The sequence below is a fragment of the Phascolarctos cinereus genome, unplaced genomic scaffold (assembly GCF_003287225.1).
Source record: "Phascolarctos cinereus isolate Bilbo 61053 unplaced genomic scaffold, phaCin_HiC Scaffold_4;HRSCAF=312, whole genome shotgun sequence".
Lineage (NCBI taxonomy): Eukaryota > Metazoa > Chordata > Mammalia > Diprotodontia > Phascolarctidae > Phascolarctos > Phascolarctos cinereus.
This window is the reverse complement of record NW_027555847.1, coordinates 26,155,527-26,180,856: the sequence shown is the minus strand read 5'-3', so window position 1 is coordinate 26,180,856 and position 25,330 is coordinate 26,155,527. Positions and strand designations below refer to the sequence as shown.

Genomic DNA, 25,330 nt, shown 5'->3' with positions numbered 1-25,330 from the left:
ACATGAAATCCAACCCTCTTATTTTACAGACAAGGAAACTGAAGTTGAGAGGTGAAATGATTTGCTGAGAGTCACATGGCTAGGAAGTGTCTGAGGCAGAATTTGGACTTGGGCCTTCCTGACTCTAAGTCCAACATTCAATGCACTGGGATAGAGTGGGTGCTTGGATACAGAGAAGCAAATACAAAGTAACTGAAGCAGGGGAGGGGAGGGGAGAACTATATCACCTGGGGAGAACATGAAAGGTCTTGGGTACGGCTGGCACCAGAAGGGAGCCTAGAAAGGACCTAGGAATTTTAAGAGGCAAAGGTCATGTATTCTGTGAACACGAGTGCCTAGGAGTAAATCAGACCTCAGTGACCACTACTGACAAATGCAGCTTAACCTAGAAAGAAAGGGGGAAAAAAAGCAAATCATGAAGAATGTATGTCCTAACTTAGAGTCCGCCTACAAGCACCATGACCAGCATTCTTTCTTTCTGGCTCCTTGGTAATAGGGCATATAAAACCATTTCCTAAAAAGTGAAAGGACCAAAGGTTCCATTCACATTCCTTGTGCTGAAGGCGAAGAAGAAACACATCGTGTTTGTGTTTGTTTGCAGAAAAATCAGGGCTAAAAGCAGGGCAGATTAAGTCTGTCTCCTGGCAATTTTGCTCTGAGGGACTGAAGTAGATGAACACAAACACTTAGGGTCTTCCCATTCCATGTCCCATAAAAGAGGAGCACCAGTGAGTCAGCCCCAGTGAGAGAAAAGAAGGGGTTGTTCCTTTATGGGGGCTTTTTGTGGTTAGCTTTTATTTTTTTTAACTAATTTTCCTATTGCTGTTCATAAGCCTGGGGTCAAGGAAAGGCTTCCCTCCCTCCCTGCTCCCCCTCCACTCAAGAAATAAAAATATCAGCAGAAGCAGCATTAGGAGGATCGGTCTGGAAATCACCTCTGTGGTATCCATTGACCAAAGAAGGGATTTGGAAATCAGGTCGTGTTTGCAAAAGGTGAGGATGAAAGCTCTCCTGTGATCACGCTCAATCTCCACGCCATCTCACCAGCACCCAGACCACACATGTCTCTATCATGTGTTGATGCTTCTTCAATGGGGGCACATTCTTCTCCTTCAGTAATAAAAGGGTTCTATCAATTTGGGGCCCAAAGAGAGAAAACTCTCTTTCTTTCTCTTTTGCATCACAATGCTTTCATATCTGTGAAGACAATTCCCAGATCGACATATTCAGGCCTGATCTTTCCCCTCTGTTATAGTTCTACATCACCAGTTAGACATCTTTCACTGAATGTCTCCTAGGGATCTCAAACTCAGTAAGTCTTAAATGGAACTCATTATCTTCCACTCTGAACATAGCACTTTTCCCTAAATTTCCTGTTTTCTGATGAGGGCACCATTATCCTTTCGGTCACTCAAGTTCACAAACCAGGAGTCATCCTTGACTCTCCCCTCTTGGTCATCCCCACGTCCAACCTGTCTTATTGCTTCTACTTCCATATGTCTTGATTAGAGGCAGCTAGGCGGCCCCAAGTGCAAGGGAAACGCATATTACGGGTTTGAGTTGGCTGCTATATAATACCCATGATGTCCTGCAGGTGTGGCAAGGAAGAAATCATCATAGACACATATAACTGGGATAAAAGGCAGCTGGTCATATAGAACTGGGCCTAGAGTCAGGAAGACCTGAATTCTGATCTAGTCATTTGCTATGTTTGTCACCCTGGGGGAAGTCATTTCACTTCCGTCTGCCTTATTTACTTCAACTGTAAAACAGGAACGATAGTACCTACTTCCCAGGGTTATTATGAGGATCAAATGAGATAGTATTGTAAAGTACTTAGCACAGTGCCTGGCACTCAATAAATATTTGTTCCCTTCCCTCTTTTTTCATCTAATCACTTTTCTCTATGGTACGACCATCACTCAAGTTTCAGCCTTCATCATCTCTTGTCTAGATTATTTCAAGATCCTGCTTTCAATTTCATTTCTTCAGGCATACTACACTTTTCCCCCTTTCATACCACTCTACATTCGAGTTAAAGCAGCTGACATGTTTGTTCCATGAACCCAACTTTCCACGTCCCAATTCTTTGCCTTTATAAGGCTGTTCCCAATGTCTGGGAAGTATTTCCTTTCTCATTTCTGTTTCTTAGAATCTCTATTTTCCTTCATGGTTCTGTTCAGATGCTACCTTCTATGGAAAGATTTTTCTCATCTTGAAATGTAATGAGTAGTGGGAAAGCCTTCAGGCATATCTTGCCACTTAAGAAGTCCAAGAGAAATCATATTAGAGATCAACTCTTTTGTACAATGAACAAGGGGAAGTCTTCATAGATAATGGAAAATTTGTTGCACATGAGAGATTTCATTCAGGGGAGAAACCACTAGAATGATATCGGTGTGGGAAAGCCTTCAGCAACATTTCAAACCTGAGGAGGGATCCAAGACTTCACACTTCAGAGAAATGGTTTGCTTGCTGTAAGTGTGGAATCCTTCCAGAAAGAAGAAAAAAACTCACGCTACATAAAATAACATATACTGGAGAGAAAACTGAGTGAAATTAGCGTGGATGACTCTCCAGCTATCCAACGAGTCCTACACTTTATAAGCTAATTCATACTTGAGTGCAGCCCTGGGAAGATAAGCAATATGGAAAAAAAAATCCCCTGCTACAACTGATCCTTTAGAAATGATAGAAAATCTTCTGGATAAAAACAGTATCAATGAGATCAATATAAGAAAATGTTTAACAACTATTGAAAGGCAATGCAGTACAGTGGAAAGAACACTGGATTTTAGCCAGAGGCCCCAAGTTAAAATTCTACTTCTTTCACTCACTGTGTGACTTTGGATAAATCCTTTAACCCATAGTATTTATGCCTCAGTTTCCTTATCTGCAAAATGAAGGGGTGGAGTTAGATGGCATCTAATATCCCTTCTACCTACAAATCTATGATCTTATCTCCCCTTACTGTTAATACTCTCTCACTTCTCAATTATTATCAATTATGAAACATTTATCTACCTGTTCAGAAAGGAAGGGAACAAGCATTTATTTAGTAAGTGCTTACTGTATGCTAGGTACTTTACAAATATTACCTCATTTGATCCTCACAATAACCAAGAGCTTGGTGCTACTATTATCTCTATTTTACAGTTGAGGAAACTGAGGCAAATAGGGGTTAAGTGACTTGCCCAGGGTCACACAGTGAATAATTCATATTTGAATTAAAATTTGAACTCAGGTCTTCCTAACTTCAGGCCCAGCAGTTAATCCACTGTGCTTCCTAGCTGCCTCTGTTTATATATTTCACCCATCCTAAGTTCACCAAGAACAAGGACCGTTTCTTATTTTTGCATCCCCAGCACAGTGCCTTGCACACAGTAAGAGCTTAATAAATGCTTGTTGGAATGCACTGGCTCCAGAATGATGCCCCCTAAGAAAGCAGTATTGCTCTGGGCTCCTAAGAGCGGGTCCGGGAAGGAAGCAGTCATTCACGTCCAGGTGGCAGGGGGCTGCTCATACCCAGTGCCTGTTCTTAAACCCAGTGTGAGGCTTGAACTACATTACAAAGAGAAGGCTCCCAGCCAGAGTGGTTCTCACCTGTGCAGCATGAGGAGCAGAACTTTCTATGGCCCTGTGGGCCATTCTAAAGACAAGCCTCCAACTCTACCAGGAAGAAAATCAACCATGAGATGTTTTAGGATTTGTCTCCAAACCTAAATTAATGATAATAACTTGTCCTTTGCACATGAAAGAAAAAGAGATGGTACTTAATAATGTTCCTTGATGCAACAGAGGCCATGCACAGGCATTCAGTTGATTTTTCCGGGAGTACTGATTGGTCAGCCCAGTCCCCTTCATTGATGTTAGTTAGTTTCATTTTGATCAGTAACATCACGACTGGAAAGGGGAGAAATCGGCGACTGTGGAACTGATATTAATTTGCCCATACATGAAATGAATCTCTGATCTCAGCCTCATTAACCCTGCACTTTAAGCAGCTGAGAAAGCTAGCGACTGACTTGGCCACTGAACGCCATTCAATCAGTAAAGTCGACAAGTGCTTGTACTGGGCTGGACGCAGGCGTCCCTAATGTGATAATGATACTAACACCTTTATTTAGCAATGTAAAGTTTTCAAAGCCCTTTGCTTGTATTACTTCACAAGGAACTTCTAACTTAGTAGGAGGACAGAGAATGCAATATACCTATGGGGAAGTCAATACAAAGCTTATTCAAAGTAAAACAAAGGAATCTCAAGAGGGAAAAGGCACTAAGGATTCCCACTCTGGAAAGAAGCCTTGTGTAGGAAATGGACTCGGGTTGTGGTTAAAGGAAGCTAAGATTTCTATGAGGTGGAGGCCAAGAGAGAGAGCACCCAGCCATGCAAAGGCCCGGTACTAGGGGATAACATTTGAACACTGTACATGGTAGAAATATTAGACCGGTTTGACTGAAACACAGAGAAATGACATGAAAGGCTGGAAAGGTAGGTACACTGGAGTTATCCTAGGGAGGATTTCAAATGCCAGGATCCGTACTTAATCCCTGAAGTAATTGGGAGCCACTGAATATAAACTTGGATAGGTAGAAATTACATGTTAATTTCAATAGAATCAGCTTCCTATGTATTTCCTTTGCAATCCCATGTAACTGATTTTACATACTTAAAACATTATTCTGATAAGGGGTCTGATAAGGTCTGATAAGGCTTCACCAGATAGCCAAAGTGGTGATTGCATTGTGACAATGAGAAGCTAGGAATCTAAAGTCTGGAAGGCCTTTCTTGTCTTTAAAGGCAACTCCAAACCCCAAGATTGTTAAACTTCGATCCATGGCATTAGTGATTATGAATAAGAGGTGAAAATAGGAAATTCTATAGTGATGCTCCTAAAACCAAATTCCCTTTGCTCAAACTTTCTGCCAGTAAGAAGAAATTGTTTTTTTTTTTTTTATGTGTGTCTGGGAGGGTGGTTGCCTAAAAGGGAATTAAGTGCTCACATCAGAGTTTCCTTTAACAAGATAATGCAATTCAAGCTCATTAATTTGGCAAGTGCAAATGATTAAATTGAAAATAGAGTACCCTTAATGCCCCCCCCCCATAACTGAAAATGATGATTTCAATGTGAAGGAGCATTTTCAGGCTAAATTAGCAAACAAAGAGGAGAACTCGTGATTTTTTAACACGCACACATACACACAATTCCCTTCTCCAGCTCTCTTGATTATAATAATCGAGGTTATGAACGTTCTAATGTACGTGCTTCAGCTGTGTTGTGCCAAAGAGATGAAATCAGCATGATGAAATGAGAGGACCTCTTTCTAATGAGAGACACGAGAGGTCTTCCCCTCAGCAAAGGGTTAATGGCTCAGGCTCCTGGCAATGATTTAGGCAATTCTGTGCTCTCTTTACTTCTCTTTCTGCTGGTTTCTGGCTACTTTAATCAGGTCCTCAAATTGAGTTATCAGATGAAATGGCTTGGGTTCCATTGTGGCTTGAACAGGTTTGGTTAAATTAATAAGCCACATGTCCCCATGTTCGTAGAAGAAATGTTATTTTTTCGCCATTCATCGCTCAGAGAGTCTTCACAATGGAGGGTGTTTAGCACTTAATCACGGGCTATTCTTTCTCTGCAGCCCAGGATGGGCCGCAGAATAGTGGGAGCCTTTTCCCATTAAATCATCAACTCTGTCAAAGTTATTTACTGCGAAAAAGCTGCCTTGTGAATTAACTATGTTTTTCAGCAGTCTCTTCACCCAAATACTGTTTCCATTTACTGTAACTGAAAAGTAATGTTATGGGCAATATTCATTATGAGTGTTTCTTTTGAAAGAACACTGCTGTGAGATACTAGGCATTTTTTTCTGACATCTCCCATTGTTCTATCATTGGTGTTTACCTTAAGAAAACACCAACAGCCCCAACAAAAGTATTTAATTTTGTTTACTCAGCTTAAAATCCTTGTGCTTTGTTACTTAATGGCTGTGTGACTTTGGGCAAGTCACTTAACCTCTATGGGCCTCAGTTTCCTCATTTGGAAAATGAGATGTTGACTCAATGGTCTCTGAGGACCTTCTAGTCTTAAATTCATGATCTTGTGTTCTTCTAAAGAGCAGTAAGAATACTTGTTGTGAGAGAGCCCTCTAGTATTATTTGCTTATGATCCTTGGACTGCCTTCCTTGCACTGCTCTGTGAGCTGAAATTTTACCCATGTGGCCAACACAACCGCCATCTCCTCCCTGTGGGGTCCTTAATTCTTCCAGCCAGAAGTAGACTGTCCTCCCTACACACCTTCAGAGTGTTTTCATGCTCTACTCCTACTCTACGGTATACTTATTTGTGAATGTTTCATAGTCTTTGGTGTGATTTGTCATTTCCTTCTTCAGCTCATTTTACAGGTGAGGAAACTGAGGCAAACAGGGTTAAGTAACTTGCCCAGGGTCACACAGCTAGTAAGTGTCTGAGGCCAGACTTCAACTCAAGAAGATGAGTCTTTCTGATTCCAAGCTTAGTGCTCTATCCACCATGCCACCAAGCTGTCCCATAAACTCCTTGAGGGCAAGGCAAAGTCTTATTCATCATGGCGCCACACAGAGAGGACATAAATATGTTGGGCCATCAGTTACAGCCTATCTCTTCAGTTGAAGGGGATTACTTAAGGCCAAATCCTGATTAATGGGAATAATGAATCCCTTGGGGTAGCTCTAATATTAGAACTCACACTGCACGTTTCCACTGGGCTGGAACCAATGACCACACTTCATGTTGTTCTAACTGTGAATAGCGAAAATTAGAATACATGCAGTCACTTCAAAAGATTCATTCTTTGCACTAATTGGTACCTAGCTATCATAGGATCATAGACTTAGGACTTAGATCAACATAACTATTAAATTTCTGGGGCAGGATTTGATTTTGGGTCTTCTTGATTCCAAATCCAGGACTCCACTGCTACACCACGTGCTCCAGTAGGCCAGAAGAAAACAAAAGACAGTGTTTTCCCCTTAGGATCATAAATTTAGGGCAATAAGTCTCCTCAGAGGCTATCTATTCCAACTCCTTCACTATAAAGCTGGGGAAACAGAGGCCTGGGACAGTTAAGGAACTTGCCCAAAGATACACATATAGTGTTAGCTCTGGAACCAGCGCCTCTTCCATCGTTTCATGTCGCCTCTCCACTTAGAGAGAACAAAGTCTTAGAGGACACAAATGCTATAGATTCCCACCTAACGTACACAGTTTTCTCATTTGTAAAATGGGAATAATAATAGCACCTACCTCCCAGGTTGTTGAGATAATACTGTGAAGTGCTTAGCACAGGGCCTGGCACATAGCAGGTACTATATAAATGTTAGCGATTTTTGTGATACAGGAAAGACTGTCCAGCAAATCCAGAAAAGCTAAGGTTCTGCTAACACATCCACTATTGAAAAGAGCAGTCTGTTAAATCAAGACTTTTCTATTGATTATAAATGTCAGCACAAGAAAAGGTTGACCAGGCCTATGTCATTGACGTAAAATAGATATGGCAGGAAGGTTCAACCACTTTTGCATTTCCGCATGGACGATTTTGAGAACAGAGATTGTTTCACTCTTTGTACTTGTATTCCCACAGCCTGGCATAGTGCCCAGCACAGAGTAGGCACTTACTACATAGGTGCTGATTGACTGAGAGAGAGAATACGTTACTTAAAACAAGCAGATGATTAATCCTATCAACAGGACAGTAAGCAGGGCTCTAATGCATTCGCATGCTATGTTTTCCCCTATGTGACTCGTAACTTGACAAAGGCATAGTTCTAAAGTCTTCCATCACTGAAATCCTAGGTAGCTGAAATGGGCAGGTAGATATTGCCAATCAGATAGGGGTCATTATATTTAAGATGTTTGGTGAATTTTTATCATTATTAATAACTAAAGTTGATACAGTATTTTGAAGTTTGGAAAACACTTTCTATACATTATTTTATGAGTCTGTCATGCTTGTTGTCACCTTTTCTTAGAAAAGGAATGTTCTCTCTCAGACAGATTTGGCTAGTAAGGCTCTAACTTCTTTAGATATTGTATTTTGTAATGAACTTTTACCAGAACCAATTAGAAAATGATATAAAATGCCAGGGTATCAAAGTCACCCAGATCCTCAAATAGGATGAAAGTCTTTGCAGAAGGACAGTAACATGAACAACATCCTCACAAGGGGTTGTGCTGGTCGGTCTGAGGACCCTTTCAACTCTGTGATTCTTTAATTCTATTCTGGTCTTTGGATGGGACTGCGCTGAAAAGACTCTTGAATTTGGACCTGGACACCCTGGATTCAAGTCTCACTTCTCTTACTGATTGTCTGCATGACTTTGGGCCAATCCTTGTGCTCTCTGGGCCTTGGGTGCCTCCTCTGTAAAAAGACAATGGATTTGGACTAGATGAATGGACAGGGTCTCTTCTAACTCTACATCTAATCCTGTAGGGAGACCTAGCGAAGCCCCCTAGTTCAGGGGTCTTAACCTTGGCTGTGTTATGAAGCCCTTTGGTAGTTGGATTAAGCCTGTAGATGACCCATTGGGATGATGTTTTAAAATGTGCAAAATACAATATGGAGGATTAAAAGGAAACCAACCATATTGAAATAAAATCATCAAAATATTTTAAAAGTTCACAGGTTCCCCCTCCCAAAAAAGTCATTTTATTTTATTTTCTGCATTTAAAAACATTATTCTGAGAAGGGGTGTGTAGGCTTCACCTGACTGACTGTCCAAGGGCTTATCCAGGGCCCAGAACAAGGTTAAGAACTGATTTAAGTGTGTTTCATACATTTACTCTCGCTGGATCATGAACTTATAGCTACCATGGACTTTAATAATTCTAATGAATTGATACTATTCTCTGCACGTTGAACTAATCAAGCAACCAATAATTATTAAGCACCTACCACACGGGCAGCTAGGTGGTGCAGTGGTTAGAACGCCTGGCCCAAGGTCAAGAAGACTCATCTTCGCAAGTTCAAATCTGGCCTTAGATACTTACTAGCTGTGTGACCCTGCGCAAGCCACTTAACCCTGCTCACCTCAGTTTCTTCATATGTAAAATAAGCTGGAGAAGGAAATGGCAAACCACTCCAGTATCTTTGCCAAGAAAACCTCAAATAGGATCATGAAGAGTCAGAAAGGATTGAAAAATGACTGAATAACAGAAAGTATAGGAATAATATGAGGGGCCAGAAGCAGGTAGATGATGCAATAGATTAAGCACTGGGTCTGGAGTCAGGAAGACCTGAGTTCAAATCCAGCCTTAGACAAATGGGCACATCATTAATCTCTATTTGCCTTAATTTCCTTAGCTGTGAACTGGGGTTGTTGTGAGACTCAAATGAGAAAATGTTTGTAAAGTGCTCAGCACAGGACCTGGCACATAGCAGGTGCTACATAAATGTCATGATGATTGTTGCTGAGACAAGTACAGAAGGCAGTCTCTGACCTCCAGGTGCTTAGAATGGAAACAAACAGGGCCTTCCTCACTCTGACTTTCCTTTTGTTTCCAGAAGAATCCGGAGCCAGGATCACTTACAAACCCCTTGAAGAATCAGCACAAGGGGACTAAAACCTACCCCTGGTGTGCCCTAATAAATGAAGACTGACTTCTGTTAGGGAAGGATCCCCAGCTCTGCTCCAGTGCATAAGAAGCCACACCCAAGGTAAACCTTTTTTCCACTTTGACAATTTAATGCAATGTAAAGCATTATCTTGCCTAACTTTCTTAGGTAATAAGGTGCCTGCAGTCTATATATACTCCTGATATACTGTAAGCTCATCCAGTTTTCCAGGGGAAAGCTTTATAACTGTCATAACCCCAGCAATTTTGAGCTATGAGAGCTTGAGCTCACTTGTGATATAAATTCCTCATCCCCCAGATGTCCTTTCTGTACACTTCTCACAAAATAATCAATCCCTGAGAGCCCCGCTCTTTCCAAGTAAGCTCTCCTGGGAGACAGCCCCTGAGCTCACTTGTTTTCTGTATCTGTAGCCAGGCAAAATAAATAAATAAATAAATCAATGAATAAATAAATAAATAACCCAGGGAAGGTTTTCCGTGCCTGCTTGAATCCGGGTATTGTCTGTGCCCGTGGGTTTTTTAATCCTCAGACTGTGCCTGGACAATAAATCACGCCCTTGACAATGCTTTGACCCTCAATTATCCAACGCCTGGCTTTTCTCTAGGGAATCTGGCCAACCTATCTCCCGCTTCTCCCAAGGTCCTCAAACAAAACCAGGCAAACTGAAAGGGGAAAAAAAAATCCATGTTCTGAAGCCTTCTTTCCATTTTCTTGTGAGTTCCTGTTGAGACAAAGGCTATTGGCATTTCTGAGCACCTCCTTCAGCCCAGACAAAGAGATACTTGACCGCTGACGTCAGTCTAGGACCTTTATGGACAGACCCACAGAACACAAGCATATTTGCCCCTGTGCCCACAAAGTCAACAAGTCAGTTAACTTGCCCTAGATTTGAATCACTTTTAGGAATAAAACCAAGCCAGAAAAATGCTACCAGATTCCACTCACCGTGAGTGAACAAAATCCAGAAGCCAAGAGAATCAGAATTTTAGGGGCAGAAGGAGGCTCAATGTCCACCTGATTGAACCCATGCACCTGACCCAAAACTACAGCAGGCTGAGAAGGGGTCATGCAGCCTCTGCCTGAAGATCTCCAAGGACGGGGAAGCCGTCCCCTCCTGGGGCAGCCCTTCCACTATCTCACAGCTCTGGTTGCTGGGAAGTTTTCCCTCATATCAAGCCCAGTGTATTTCTTTGTAACTTCTACTCATTGCTCCTGGTTCTTCCTTCTGAGGCCAAACGTGAGTCTAATCTCTCTTCTAAGACAGGGAATCACGGATAGAAGACCTTGGTTCAAATCCCACCTTCAATGCTAGCGATGGCAGGTCACTTGACTTCCCTGTGGCTGTTTTCTCATCTGTAAAAGGGATTGGATTCCACCTCTAAATCTATGACATTGAGATAGCTATCATGTCTTCCCAGACTGTTCTCTTCCCTTGTCTGCTAAGAACTCAAGGCCCTTCCACTGTCCAGATTGTTCTCCTATAGACAAATTCCAGTTTTTACTAAAGTCCCCAAATGGAACAAACTCACCGTGTTCCAGAGCTTATAAGAGACTAAAAAACAGTGGCAGATATCTCTATACTACTCTGAGGTTGATAAATCACTTTGCCTCCATTTTCCTATTGGATAATCCATACAGTCCTGTAAGCCTTATAGTAATCATTTTAAAAATTAAGGAACAGACTTAAAGACAATATGAAAAAGTAAGTTAAGTGAGATGCCTAGGGTTACATAGTCAGCAAGTGCCGATGGCAGGCAGTTTTCACACCCGGGTATCAGCCTAACATTCTACCAAGGGGCCTTGAAAGCTGGTTGGGAAGCCAATTCTCCTCAGACTGTGAGGCCAAAGAAAGTCATTTCTTACTCCTCTGCTTGCTCATAACAAGATCGAGTGCCCCTGGGGTCTCAGCCCCATTCATTTTTGTCTTTGCCCAGTCTGGAATTCACAGCATCGTATCATCCTTAATCTTTATACATCATGAAATTGACAAGAGCCATTTTCTGCCTCCTCATGAAAAATGGTCATATTTCTTTCATAAGGGGAAGTGAGAAAAGGTAAGTTTTTGTGATTCCTGGGGAATTCTTATGAAGACAAGTAACTAATGATGGGGTTCTGAGGCTCTGAGGGGGAGACTGCTGGAATGTGGCCGTGTAATGCTGATGATTACGGCAAGTCATTCACCTGCTCTGGCCTCCATTTCTGTGGGTGGATAATGAATCAGGTGACCTCCCTGCTCTCTTCAAGATCTAAGTCTATGCTCCTTTCTGAGAAGCGGAACTAGAGCCAAAGTCTTCTTGGCTTCAAACTCATCTGTCTATCCACTATACCAAGCTGCCTCTTCCACACTGTGATGTGACCTTGGGGAAGTCACTCAACCATTCACTGCCTTATGCAACTCTAAACAAGGAAAGCTGTACAGAAAATGACAACCCACATTGGTAGAGAGCCTGTCCCTCTCATGCTAGGTTGTAGATTATTAAAAACAGTGTTGCCAGTATAGAAATGGGAATTTTAGCTTTTGTTAAGAGATACTGAATGGAAAGGGCCCTCAAGATCATTTAGTCCAATTCTGTCTTCTTCTAGATGAGGAGATGAGGCCCAGGGAAATCCAGTGACTTGCTGAAGGTCAACCAGGAAAGAAATGGCAGAGCCTGGACATCACCCCATGTCCCCTGCCTCCAAATTCAGTGCTCTAGAGGTCTCAGTGACTTGTATGTGCATCTGTCTTTCCTACATTATTGGCATGGCTAGGATTTGAACCAATGCCCCCTCAACTCCAAATTCACTGCTTTCTCCTGTACCAAAAGTCCAAGAGATTACAACACTCTTAACTAGTGAATTGTCTACTTAGAAGTTTTCTAGTTAGTGTTTAAAAGCTAAAGGTCTTTCTTTGCCTATATCTTCTCACTTCAGTAACTTAAAGTAAGTTCCCAAATTTGCTTAAAATGACTGCCCTGCAGACTCTCATTCTGCATTTTTTTTTAACCAACCAGCTGTAGTTCTCTATTGGTTCTGGGCACTTTTTTATTCAGATATTTTTTGCCTTCTTGTTCCTCCACATAATAAAGCTCTTGTTTCTGCCAGGAAAAAAAAGAAAAGAAAAGGAATCTCTTCCAGAACCAGGACACTCAGTCCACATCTACCTTTGGAGGCTTCAGTTCCCAGTGGATTTTCCAGGTCGGTCGCATCATGACTCCAGGCATCTTTGACGGCTGACTTGGACACCACCCTGCCATTGAGGCTCTTCTGTGGTCTGAAGTTATTCCTCAGATATTCCACAGACTTCACATGATCCTGCTGCTCTGTGGTAAAGATGGAATAGAAGGCCTCCATCTGGACACAGGGATTGGGGGGGGAGGAAGAACAATCATTAGAAAAGTCAAACTGAGCGGGCTGATAAGAATGAAAAAATGGCAGGAAGTATTGATGCCAAGATGGACAAATCCAACAGGAAACCAGGCTGCCCACTGAAATCACTGCCAAGAGCCTTATCTGGTTTGGATGTCTGTCCTGCCATGGAACAAGGAAACACTTAGCCTGAACTGAGGAACTCTCATGAAGCTGAAGTCTGAATTAGACAGACTGCTACTCCTTTGGCCTTGACAAAGGGGGTCTGACTCACCTAACCTACAGTCTCGAATCCCCAGCTGTCTTTTAGACATCTCTTACTGGATGTCTCATTGACGTCTTAGATTGTCTAAAACTGAATTTATTATCTTTCCCTCCAAACGTATTTCCTATTGCTATCCAGGGCACCACTATCCTCCTAATCCAAGTATCATCCTTGACCTTCCATTCTATCTCAATCCCCTATATCCAATCTGTTCATCATTTCCAGTTTATTCCTGCTTAAACAAAGTTGTATTCACGTTGTCTCTCCATTAGACTGCAAGCTCCTTGAAAGCAGGGACTACCTTTTGCCTTTCTTTGTATCCCCAATGCTTAGCACATAGTAGGTGTTTAATATATGCTTACAGACTGACTTCATTATCCTGATATGCTCTTCCAGACAGGACAGAATGCTCTCCAATTCATCAACTCCCTTTCTAAAATGTAGTGCCTTGACTTGAATACAGAACTCCAGAAATATGCTGAAACCAAGGAATTACCTATATAAATTGATTTTTTTCTCCACACGGAGTATTTCTGTTTTCCCTGGAGAACAACAATTGAAAAGACCATCTAGACAAAGTTCAATGAAAATCCACCAAATTTGCTAAAAAATAGAACATAGAACTTTATGAGGACATGTCAAAGTCCAAGGCAAGGGGGAGGATAGTTCAGCCTAAAGAAAAGGCCAAGGAAGAGGATGGAATTTGATTGGAGTTTTTATAAGGAGGATGCTAACTGGACACTTCTGAGATCAAGAGAAAAGCAAATAGGAGGAAGTGGATTTAAACGGTCCACCTTTTAGAAAAAATTCAAAACAATAGGGGTGAGAACAAGGGAGTGATGGTCACATTTAAACAGTGAGTCACTCAATTAACAAACATTTATTAAGCATCTATCTATGTATCAGTCACTGTGTTAAGTCCTGGGAATACAAAAAAAGGCAAAAGACAGTCTTGGCCCTCAAGCAGCATACAACCTATTGTGGGAGTCAACATGTAAAAACTATGTACAAGTAAAATATATGCAAGATAAAGTGGAGATAATCAAAAGAGAGAAAGCACTAGAATTAAGTGAGGCCTGGAAAGGTTCCCCATAGAAGGTGATATTTTAATTGGGACTTGAGGGAAGCCAGGTGGCAGAGATGGGGGTGGTGGTGGTAGGAGTTATAGGCATGGGGGACAACCAGTGAAAATGTCCCGAGCTGGGAATGTCTAGTGTGAAGAACTCCAAGGAGGTCACTGTCATTGCATCACAGTGTTGGGGGGAGGCGTCAAGTTTAAGAAGACTGGAAAGGTGTGGGGGGGAAAGAGGCTATGAAGGGCTCAGAATGCCAAGAAGAGGATTTTATATTCGATCCTGGAGGAAGCCAATGGAGTTTACTGAATAGGGTGGTCATGCTTACACTTTAGGAAGATCACTTTAACAGCTGAGTGGAAGGGACAGACTTAAGTGTGAAGATACAAGGCCAGGAGACCAACCAGTGGGCTCTTTAAATATTAGAGGTATGAAGTAATGAGGGCCCTGTACTAGGGTGGTGGCAGAATCAGAGGAGAGAAAGGAGGCATAGAGGACAGAGAAGACAAAGGCAAAATCAATAGGCTTTGAAAACAGATTGTATATGAGAGGCAAGGAGAGTGAGGAGGCAAGAATGACAGCTAGGTTATGAGACTGGATAACTAGGAGGATGGTAGTACCCTTTGCTGTGAAAAAAAGTCAGGAAGGGGAGAGTTTTTTAGGGGGAAATAATGAGTTTTGATTATGTTGAGTTCAATATTTCTATAAGATATACAGTTCAAGATGTCTAGTAGGCAGCTGGAGATGTGGGATTGGAGGTCAGCAGAGAGATCAGGGTTAGATTTGGAAATTAGCAGCAGAAATGATAAATGAATCCATAAAGCTCATGAGGATCACCCAGTGAAACAGTATAGATAGAGAAGAGGAACCAAGACAGAGCCTTATGGGACACCCAAAGCTAACAGCATTACCTGGATGAAGATCCATCAAAGGAGCGTGAGACAGAATGGTCAGATAGGTAGGAAGAGAGAATCGTGTCATGAAAACCTAGCAAGGGGAGAATGGCAGGGAAAAGGGAGTGATCAACAGAGTCACAAGCTGCTGGGGTCAAGAAGGACGAGGATTGAGAACAAGCCATTAGACTTGGCATTTAAGAGGTCGTTAGCAATTTTAGGAGAGGAGAGTTTTGGTTGAACTGTGAGATCAGAAGGCAGACTGTAGAGAGTTAAGAAGAGAATGAGAGGAACAGAAGAGGGGATGCCTATTGTTGATGGCCATAAAAGGAAGGAGAGAAATGGGATGATAGCTACTGGGGATGGATGGATTGAGCGACAGGTTTTTGAGGATGGGGGAGACATGGACATAAGTGTAAGTGTAAGATTAAGTGACAAGAAGATGGGATGGAATGGGATCTCTTGTGCAAGCAGAGGTGGTTTGTCCCGGCAAGGAGAAGGGTCATCTCATGACGTGAGACTGGTGTGAAAAAAAAGGATCTGTGAGATATGGATTAAGGAGAAGGGGAAGAGAGGAAGCTCTTGGAGGACAATCTTCATTTTTTTTCAGTAAAATACAGAGAGTGTGGGAATGGGGGCTATGAGATTTTGGAAGAGGAATGAAAAGGTCTGGAAAACCTGCTATGGTGAGTGGGAAAGAGTCAATCAGGGAGGGTGAAAGGTTCGCCTTTCTGCAGCAAGGGCTTGGCTGGCATTAGGTAACACAAATTTGTACTGGACCCACTCAGCATGGCTTCATGATTTTCTCCAACTTCTTTCAGTAGCACGTGAGTAGGAGCAAAGGCAGTGGATGGTGGGAATGATGCAGGACTGAGTTCCGGCAGGGCAAGAGGGCAGTGGGTTCAAGGGAAGGGGACAGTGTAGCACTGAAATGGTTCTCTAAAGGGTCAAGATGGGAAAGAGAGAAAAGTGTAGCCCAGAAACAAACACATACAAAAAAAGCACTGGAAAGGGCCATTAAGCTAGGCTGTGCAGTATCCATCGTTGAAAAATCTACAAAAAGAAGGCAATCATCTGTCCTAGATGGTTTAGTCATCCAACTACTGGAAGACACAGAGGTCTGGGAGCACAGGGAAAAGCTTCGGAGATACTCTAAGATTCCTTGGGGTTCTATGCACCCATGGTTTGTTTATTCTGCAGCCCACCTTCTTCTTTGATAAGTAACATTAAGTCCTCTTTAGAATTTATTTCTGATGCTGAGGACAAGAATTAGTCATATCACTATAGAGGGAGGCAAGCCTATAACACAACACAAAGACTTTTTTTTTTTTTAGCTCAAATTGCCTTTATAGTTTAATGCATGCTAGGCATCTGAGAGCTACAGATGTTTCCTTGTCATTAACTATACTTGTCCAAAGATCTCGAAGGAAGGATGTGATGGTTCTGAGACACGACTGAATGACCTAAAAGATATTATATTGTCAACCAGATCACAGCTTCAGTTGACAGCCTGCACAAAGGAGGCAAACGAAGACAGGCTTAACAGACTCCTCGAGTGCCCTTCCCTGGGCTGAGAATACTCACCAAAATCCTTTAATTTCCTGAAGATGAATGAAACGGAAATGACCGGCTTCTGGCCTGTTGGGTTTTGCCAGTTGGTGTACGGAAACTGAGTGCTAATGTGTAAGAGGGCAGGACAGGGTGGGATGAAAGCAGAGGATACAGCCAGAACTCCATTTTGGTAGCAAGTGACATTATGATGAACAAGGGGTCTGTGCACACAGAGGGAGAGTTCACCTCTTGACCTGGCCCCTTGTGCTCATCTTCTATCCTTGTTCACTTAACCAGATAAGCTACATGGCTAGCCTGTGGCTTCCTTTTGGTAGGTGGTCCTGCCTGCCAAACCCTAACCACGTAAAAAAAATAATAATAATTCACATTTCTATAGTGTTTTTTTACACTGTGCAAAACACTCTTTTACACAGAATCAGTCATTGATTTAGAGTAGGAGGCTAATGAGGTCATCCCACTCAATTTACAGATGAGGAAGTAAAGGCAAGAAAGGTTAAGTATACCATAAGCTCCCCGAGAGCAAGGATCATTTCATTCTTTCCATTTGTCTACCCAGGAAATGGCAAACCACTCCAGTATCTTTGCCAAGAAAATTCCAGCTGGGGTCACAAAGAGCTGGACATGACAGAAACAAATGAATAACAACTCAGGCAGGCCCTATATATATGTGTGTATGTGTGTCTGTATATGTATATATGTGTATGTGTGTGCGTATATATGTATATATGTGTGTGTCTGTATATGTATGTGTGTGTGTGTGTGTGTGTGTGTGTGTGTGTGTGTATACATACACACACACATAGCAGACACTGAATAAGTGCCTGTTGATATAGTGAAGTACCCAAGTAGAATTTGAACCCGGTTCCTCTGATTTCAAATATAATTCACTTTCTACATATTCCTTCCTATCAACTACCTCCCAGGATTGTACTTTCATAATCCTTAATTTATGTCCAAGGAAATTAAGAGCCAGGGATGATGAACTGCTTTGCTTAACATCACAGTTACTTGTAACAAGGTATCTTTTCTCCTTTCTGGGATCCAGTTTCCTCTGTTATAATGAAAAGTTAGTCTAGATGTTCCCTAATATTCATTTTACCTTCAAAATTTCTGCTTCATTCAGAGGATCAAAATCTCAAAATGGGAGCCATTTAGTCCATCACACTCTGAAGACCTGAGTTCAAATTCTGCCTTAGACATTTAGTAGCTGTGTGACCCTGGGCAAACTCGTTTAGCCTCTCCTTCCTCACTGATATGGTCATTGGCTCTAGCCCAGTGGTAACATGAAATGCAGATCTGAATTATTCAACCACATAAGGAGATTCATGATTTGTACTAATGGGGACTTGACTGTATTTTTTATTATTACAGAGGAGAAACTGAGGTCCAAAGGTTACATGACTTAGCCAAAGTCAGACACATAGTAAGTAGAAGCTCTGGAGTGTGAACCCAGGACTTCTGATGAAAAATCTAGCCTACTTCCCACTGGAAGGCCACATTTCCTCTCTTGATGAGGAGTTTCTGGAAAGTTAAAAGACCTAGTGAATGAAATACCCACCATTCCTGCTGGGTCTTGTCTCCTGGTGTTCCTCACTGGTGCCTGCTGATAAGATTCCTAATCATGTTCATAATTCAATCTGATTGACTTCCTAACCATGGACACTCATCGCAGTTCTTTTTTTCCTGATCCTGCTAACCTGTTACTCCTAAAAGACAGGAGACGTATTCAAGAAGATGTCTCTACAGAAACAGCAACTCTGGATGATTTGAGTCTGCAGCTCTGAACATCAACGATCATCAGATGCTTGGACCACATTCGTTACTATTAGGAAAAGTGCTTGGACCGGGAAATATTACCTAATAAAAGATAGTCCTTATTCAGTTTTCATTATCTGGCCAGGGTTTGATAGAAAATACAAGGAGTTAGAATCATGATACCTCCACCTGTCCTCACACTGGTCCTGACTTTATCCCCCAAGTCAGACACTGTTTAACTCAGATGAAAAAAAGAGAAGATGGGTAAGTGAAGAAGAGAGAAACCAGATCAGATGGAGAGGAACAATGTTTAAGAGCCACTTTTGGTACTTAATATGGAGTGGTCCTCCAACTTTTTTGCATATATATATATATATTATTATTATACTCAGAAATAGGGGAGCAGAAGCATATTAAAACCAGCATTCTCTAACCCCGCAATGGTCTTTCTGAAAGATTCCAGAGGTTTATTCTGATAAATTGCAAAAGAATAGCCACCACTGAGTGTCCACCATATTCTCAGAATTTGGATGGGGTAAGAAGAATGCTAAAAAGTCTAGAACATAGCTTCTTACACTTGATCCTTTCATGAGCTTAAAGAACAGTCTGGTCTTTAGAGGGACAGAACTAAATGGGGCACCCAGCAAAGGTACTGAAAGAATTCACGGCCCTTCCACCCTACCTTGCAATTTACCATCCCCTGGTGCCATGGAGAGGGACTATGACACTGCTTACAACAAAATCTCAAAAATCAGACACTCTCAGACATTCAAGAGTTTGGAGAGACCTCATCAGCCACATATTTTGACCCACACCTGAAAAAGAATTCCCGCTATGACATCCTTGACTGAAGATCTCTAACGATGGAAAGCTCACCCTATACCAAAGCAGCTCATTCCACCATTGCTTCTACCATGAGGAACAAGATGGCGGCAACAGAAGGTGAGTGTGTATCAGTGGAGAACAGGTCTAGGAATGAGAAGAAGTATTACTGTTTCCTTACTCTATCTCTTGATAAAAGGTGGTTCACAGCATTCTGTTAACAGTCTCCTCTCGTTCAGATTTGGAACTTGGAATCAAGGTCCTAAGTGTGAATCTTGGCTCTGTCATGTACTGCCTATGTGACTCTGACATAGCGCAATGGATAAAGCACTTGCCTTGAAATCAGGATGATCTGGGTTCATATCCTCCTCAGATACCTACTAGTATCTGCATAAATCACTTAACCTATCTATGCCCCAGTTTCCTCATCTATGAAATGAAGAGATTAGACTCTATGGCTTCTGAGGTCCCTTCTGCCCCTTAACCTATCTATGATCCTATAAAGTCATTTAACCTCTCTGGGCCTCAGTTTCCTCACATGTAAAATGAAGGGGATAGATGGCTGTTCTCTAAGATTTCTTTGGGCTTTGAATCTATGACCCTAAATCTCAATGAAAATGCCTAGTAGCCACACCCAGTCCTCAAGTGGAGGATGTTAGAACAGCATTGGTGAAGTGAGTGAGGCATTCCTGAGATCTGCCTATGATTAGGATTCCAGAACTCAGAAGAAAAAGATCGCCAGAGGTGCAGACGCTGTGTTTTTATACGCTTGAGCTTGCTCCCCCGGTATGGGATAAATGCTCTTTGACTTATCTTTACTCTAACATCACTAATGAAGTCAGGATCATTGAGCAGCCAGGAGTGAAAGCTGAGATTTCTGTAACATTACTCTGACTTTTAAACTTCTGAAGGCAACGTGTAAAATGTTCGTCTTTTATTTCTGCTTGGGGAGCTGTTACTGCACTCTGACCGGTGCTGTTTCAAGCGTAATTTTAACCTTGAATTGCAAATGTATTGGCTGGAAGTGTATATAAATCATCTCAACTTTGCTTTTATTATAAAAATATTCTAGAATATAATTAGTTTTTAATCTGTCTGTTGGAATCAAAAGCAAAAGTTGAAGTCTATTCATGCTATTCATGCGGCGTAAAGAGCTCTTGTCCGTAATATTGGGGGGGAAATGTCTGTGCAAAAACCACAGTAGCTGTAGGGGGGGAAATGATCTAAAACCCAAAGTAATATAATTATGAGCTATTAAAAGCTTGATATGCACAGTTTTTAAGGGATGAATATAAAAATGGCAATTAAACAAAAACCAGAGTCCATTATAATCACAATAAGATACTCCGGGGGATGCATTAGGATAGAATATGTCAACCCCACGGGCACAGCAACACTCAGCCCCACAATGCATTGGCCAACCGATGTGAACAGCCCTGTTTTGTTGCTTTATCATTTTAAAAAGACAATAATTTTGGAGTATTAAGCTCATTAGAAGAGCCCAGAGCATTGAGAGTTTTGCTAATTATAGGCAAAAAGAGGGAAAGTTGTCTTTGAAATGAGCACAAAACTGACTGGACCTGTAGTCAAAGGATTAGGTTCTCATCCTGGCTCAGTGAATACCGTATCTGTATCACCTTGGGTAGGTCACTTCCCCGAAAAGCCTCACTTTTCTTATCTGTAAAATGACAGGAGTGGACTACATAGTCTCAAAGGTCCCTTGTCCCTTCCAGGTTAACGCTAGGCCCCGTGATACTATGTCTGGCATTTTGTTTTTCAGAAACGAGCAAATCCTTCCCACAATGGTAAATGGTGAAAGGGAAAAGATGCCTAATGGAGAGAATAAATTCTCTTCAATAAACAAGAAAACGATTTAATGCAACACCATCATCATTTCCATTATCAAAAGTAACTTACTAAGTGTGTGACTGCAGAAGATTCTGAATTGCGTTCCATGCAAGGAAATGCTACTGAGTTTTTCTCATTTATTTTTGCCTGGGATAATGAATAAATGGACAGATAGCTAGAAAGATAGAGGTAGTATAGTTCAGGAGCTAGGGTAGTGGCCATGGCGTCAGGAAGACCTGAGTTCAAGCATTGTCTTTGATAAATATGAGATATGTGACCATGAAAAAGTCACTTAATCTTATTATGCCCTTAGGAAACTTTCTAGGACTCTTAGTTACAGGCAAACTCCTGCTCTACATCGATGGAGAAAGTTTCAATATCCTGAATTCCCTACATTGATAAGACAAAACAAAGTACTGTACAACAAAATAAAATAAAGTAAAAATCTCACATTTCTAAAAAGCCCTAAGAATTCTTGTCGTTCAATTGTTTCAGTTGCATCTGACTCTTTGTGATCCCATTTTGAGTTTTCTTGGCAAAGACACGGGAATGGTTTGCCATTTCCTTCTCCGGCTCATTTTACAGGTGAGGAAATTGAGGCAAACAAGGTTAAGTGACTTGCCCAGGGTCACACAAGTAGTCAATGTCTGAGGCCAAATTTGAACTGAGGTCTTCCTGACTCCGGGCCCAGCGCTTTATCCACTGTGCCACCTAGTTGCTCACCCTAAGAATAGCAACCTATATTTCTATAGTGCTTTGATTTTGTTTCTAAAACACTTTCCTCAAAATAACTCTTTGCAGTAGGTAGTAAAAGTATTCTTGTCTCCATTTTACAGATTAAAAAACAAAGTCAGAAAAATCACAGAGGTTATTTCTGCCCCTTGATCCTGAAAATTCACTTGTACCCATTTTTGGTTGACTTGTATGTGGACCTCTTCCCTGATAGGATGCAGGCTCCTTGAGGGTAAGGGATGTGCCATTTTTGTCTCTACATGCCCAGTGCCTTATACACAGAACATGAATAATAAATGCTTCTCAGTTCATTGACTGACTGATTGACAAGATGGGCTCCTCCTGCCCTCTCAGAGTTTGTGGTGTAATAAGGTCATAAGCCACACTGCTAGGCATCTAGCAGTGAGGTAGGCTTTACCTGGGAGAATGGACACAGTCTAGCACTGTGCCCATGGGGAAGGATCTGCCTCAGTTTATGCCTTTAGCAATCCAGGGTCACCTGGGTGCTACAAAGGTGTGAGAGTAGGGCTGCCGAGGATGGCAACGTGCTAAACGATGCTGGTAACAGCCCTCTATCCCTCTCCCTGCAGAGTCTCCAGTGCTGCCAATTTAGAGATGGCACAAAGCTAGGAGGAATGGCATGGTTCACTCATGAAAATTTAACAGGAGATTATCGAGTTGAAGCCATGTAACCCAGGTGAGAAAAGGCCGACCCAAGAGGACATGGCTTCCACTACCCACTGTTTGTGCTTCATTGGAGAGAAGGCTGTCTGCGAGCTCGTCTTATTGGAAACACATAGCACTTAGCCCCAGACTGCTCAACAGCCCCCAGGTCAAGGCTCATTAGTTACATGGATGATGTTGAGCTTCTGACTAATACACACAGAAGAAACAAAAAGAGAAATCTGGGGTTGGCTTTCCTTTCCTGTTTCTCCCCTATTCCATGTTGGTAAATGAATTTAAATGAATCTGGAAGCCTCCTCCAAAATAACTAGCTTTATAGGAGCCCAAGGAGATGTAACATGATGTAGGGGACAGAGGGCCGGCCTTGGATTAAGGAAGAACTGAGCCCAAGGCCTGGGTCGGATACATCACATAGTCTGGGAAGCCTGGGCATGGCCCTTCATCTCTTTTATAACAGTCGGTCCTTTTATCGGCTTTTATCGGCTGGGTGGGGTGCGCTCCTCTGGATACATTCTTAGGATATGTTTTAAATGCATGAAATAAAACATATGGGATTAAAAGCAAACCAGTTATGTTGAAATAGTTATCAAAATGTTAAAAAAAAAGTTAAATGTAAAAAAAGTTTAAAATGTTTAAAAATTTTAAATGTTAAAAACGTAAAAATGTTTAAAATATTAAAAGTTAAAACGCTAAAGGTTAAAAAAAGTTGTTAAATGTTAAACATTTAAAAATGTTAAAAAAAAATCAAATTCATAGACCCCAGGTTAAGACCCCTTCTCTAGAACCATAAGTTACAGATGAATTATCAGACTATGGTGGTAAAGAGCTTTGCCAACTGGAATTTCCCTATATAGATGAAATCACAGGTTTTGATGAAAAAAAATCCCAAAGTTTGTGATGTTAAGATATAATGAATATACATCCTTATTATACTTGCACTTTTTCTCTGCATCTCTTTCTCTCCACTTTCCTCCTTCCTTTCATTCTATCTGCTTCTGTCTCTCTCCCTTTCTTTCTCTCTATCTCTCCAGCTCTCCCCCTTCCCTCTCTCACTCTCTCTTCTCTCTCTATTCCTCCCTCTCTGTCTGCCCCCCCCATAGGTATGGATACATAAAGTGTAGGAATGTATATTTGTTATGCCTTATAAGTATCTTAGAATTACATGCATAGCTTTTGGGTATTTTGCTCTCCTAATTTTTTTTTCTCATCTGGACTTGTGATTTTCTGTGTTATGTTTTCTTTCCTTTTGTATGTTTAAAAATAATTTTTTTTCAACTAACATGAGTTTCCTTTTCCCTTCCTCCTCCACCCCCTTTCAATGAGAAGGAAGAAAAGTGGGAAAAATGATTGTGCATTTTTCAGCTGACTGGAAATCAGATTTAGAATTCTAGGCCACTTGGCCCCTGTGAAGTAGCCAGGCTCTCTCCTGGAATGCACAGGCTGGGCTGACGTCCAGAAGTAGGTTGGCAGAAGGGTCACAGTGATGGGCAAGGTTTGGGTTGATAAGATGTGGGGATCAAATGCTTCCTTTTCTGATGGCCCACATATCTGGGAGTTCCATACTGTAATAAAGCTCTGGCTTGGACTCTCAGAAAACGAGGTCTGTGTTTCATATCTCTCTCCTCCACCCACCCCAGCCCCTGCCCCCAGCCCCCCCCTCCCCCCCAGTGCCTGGAGAAGAGGGATACGGGCTCTGGGAAGCTATAACCAATAAGAGGGAAAACTATGCTGTTAAGATTGATGATGCCTTATATAAGAGAAGCTGGAGAGATAATATGATTAATTGATTTTGTTTCATATCTCATTTGATATAACAATACCTACAGAGAAGTCAGATATTCAAGACAGCCTCATTCTTCAATACTGGTAGTGTGTGTGTGTGTGTGTGTGTGTGTGTGTGTGTGTGTGTGTGTGTGTGTGAGGGTGGGCCGAGGAAGAGGGGAGAAGAAAGGAAACAGGATCACACAAAGGACTTTCAAGAGAGGTCTGGGTTAAAAAAAATGCCCCAAGGTTACTAATAGACACACCTTTGCTTATGCATACACAACATTATAGGGATTTGACCCAGCTGCAGCTGGAGTTGGAAAGACCTAGTCTTCACAACAAATATTTGCTGAAGGAAGAAACAAATGAGCAGAGAGTTCTGAGCGAAATGCGCTGCCTAAAACTGAAGTCCTCATCACTGTATAAAGTAGAAATAAAATCTGGCATGTTCAATTTCTGTCCTTCCACACTACAAATCAGTGTCTCCTTGTGCCTAACCCCCAAAGAAAAAGCTAGGTACAGCACTTATCTCCTTAACCTAATTAACTCAAGCCATCCTATCTTGCTTTTCTGATAAAACTTTATCTTACTAGATTAAAAAAAAATTAGTTAAGAATTTCCCTCCACTTCTTCCCCCCCCCCCAACACTGAGGACATAAATATTTAGATTGTAATTTAGTTTTATCACAATATAACAATGCTGGCTTCACTATCAGGAGGAAAACTGGTTCCATATTTTATTATCTCCTTAAGTCTGACAGCTCCCACCCAGAAACAATGTAATAGCACTCACCACAGTTTCCTTTTGGGTCAACAGACATTTAAAAAAATTATTTGAAATTTTCATGGTTGCCTATTACATCAAACTCCTTGGTTTGTCCAGGCCATTAATAATCTGGCCCCATTCTCTCTTTCTTATTTCCCACTGCTTCCCTATAAGTGTCTCTGCTCCAGTCAGGGAG

General features: G+C 41.7%; 1 protein-coding gene across 1 annotated transcript in view; it reads right to left on the bottom strand.

Moving 5' to 3' along the window:
- The window catches only part of PTPRG (protein tyrosine phosphatase receptor type G), a 785,024-nt gene that overhangs the window by 149,272 nt on the left and 610,422 nt on the right, over window positions 1-25,330 (bottom strand). Inside the window, 1 exon segment of the mRNA XM_020976382.2 lies at window positions 12,756-12,945. Within this exon segment, the coding sequence (XP_020832041.1) occupies window positions 12,756-12,945 (190 nt within the window).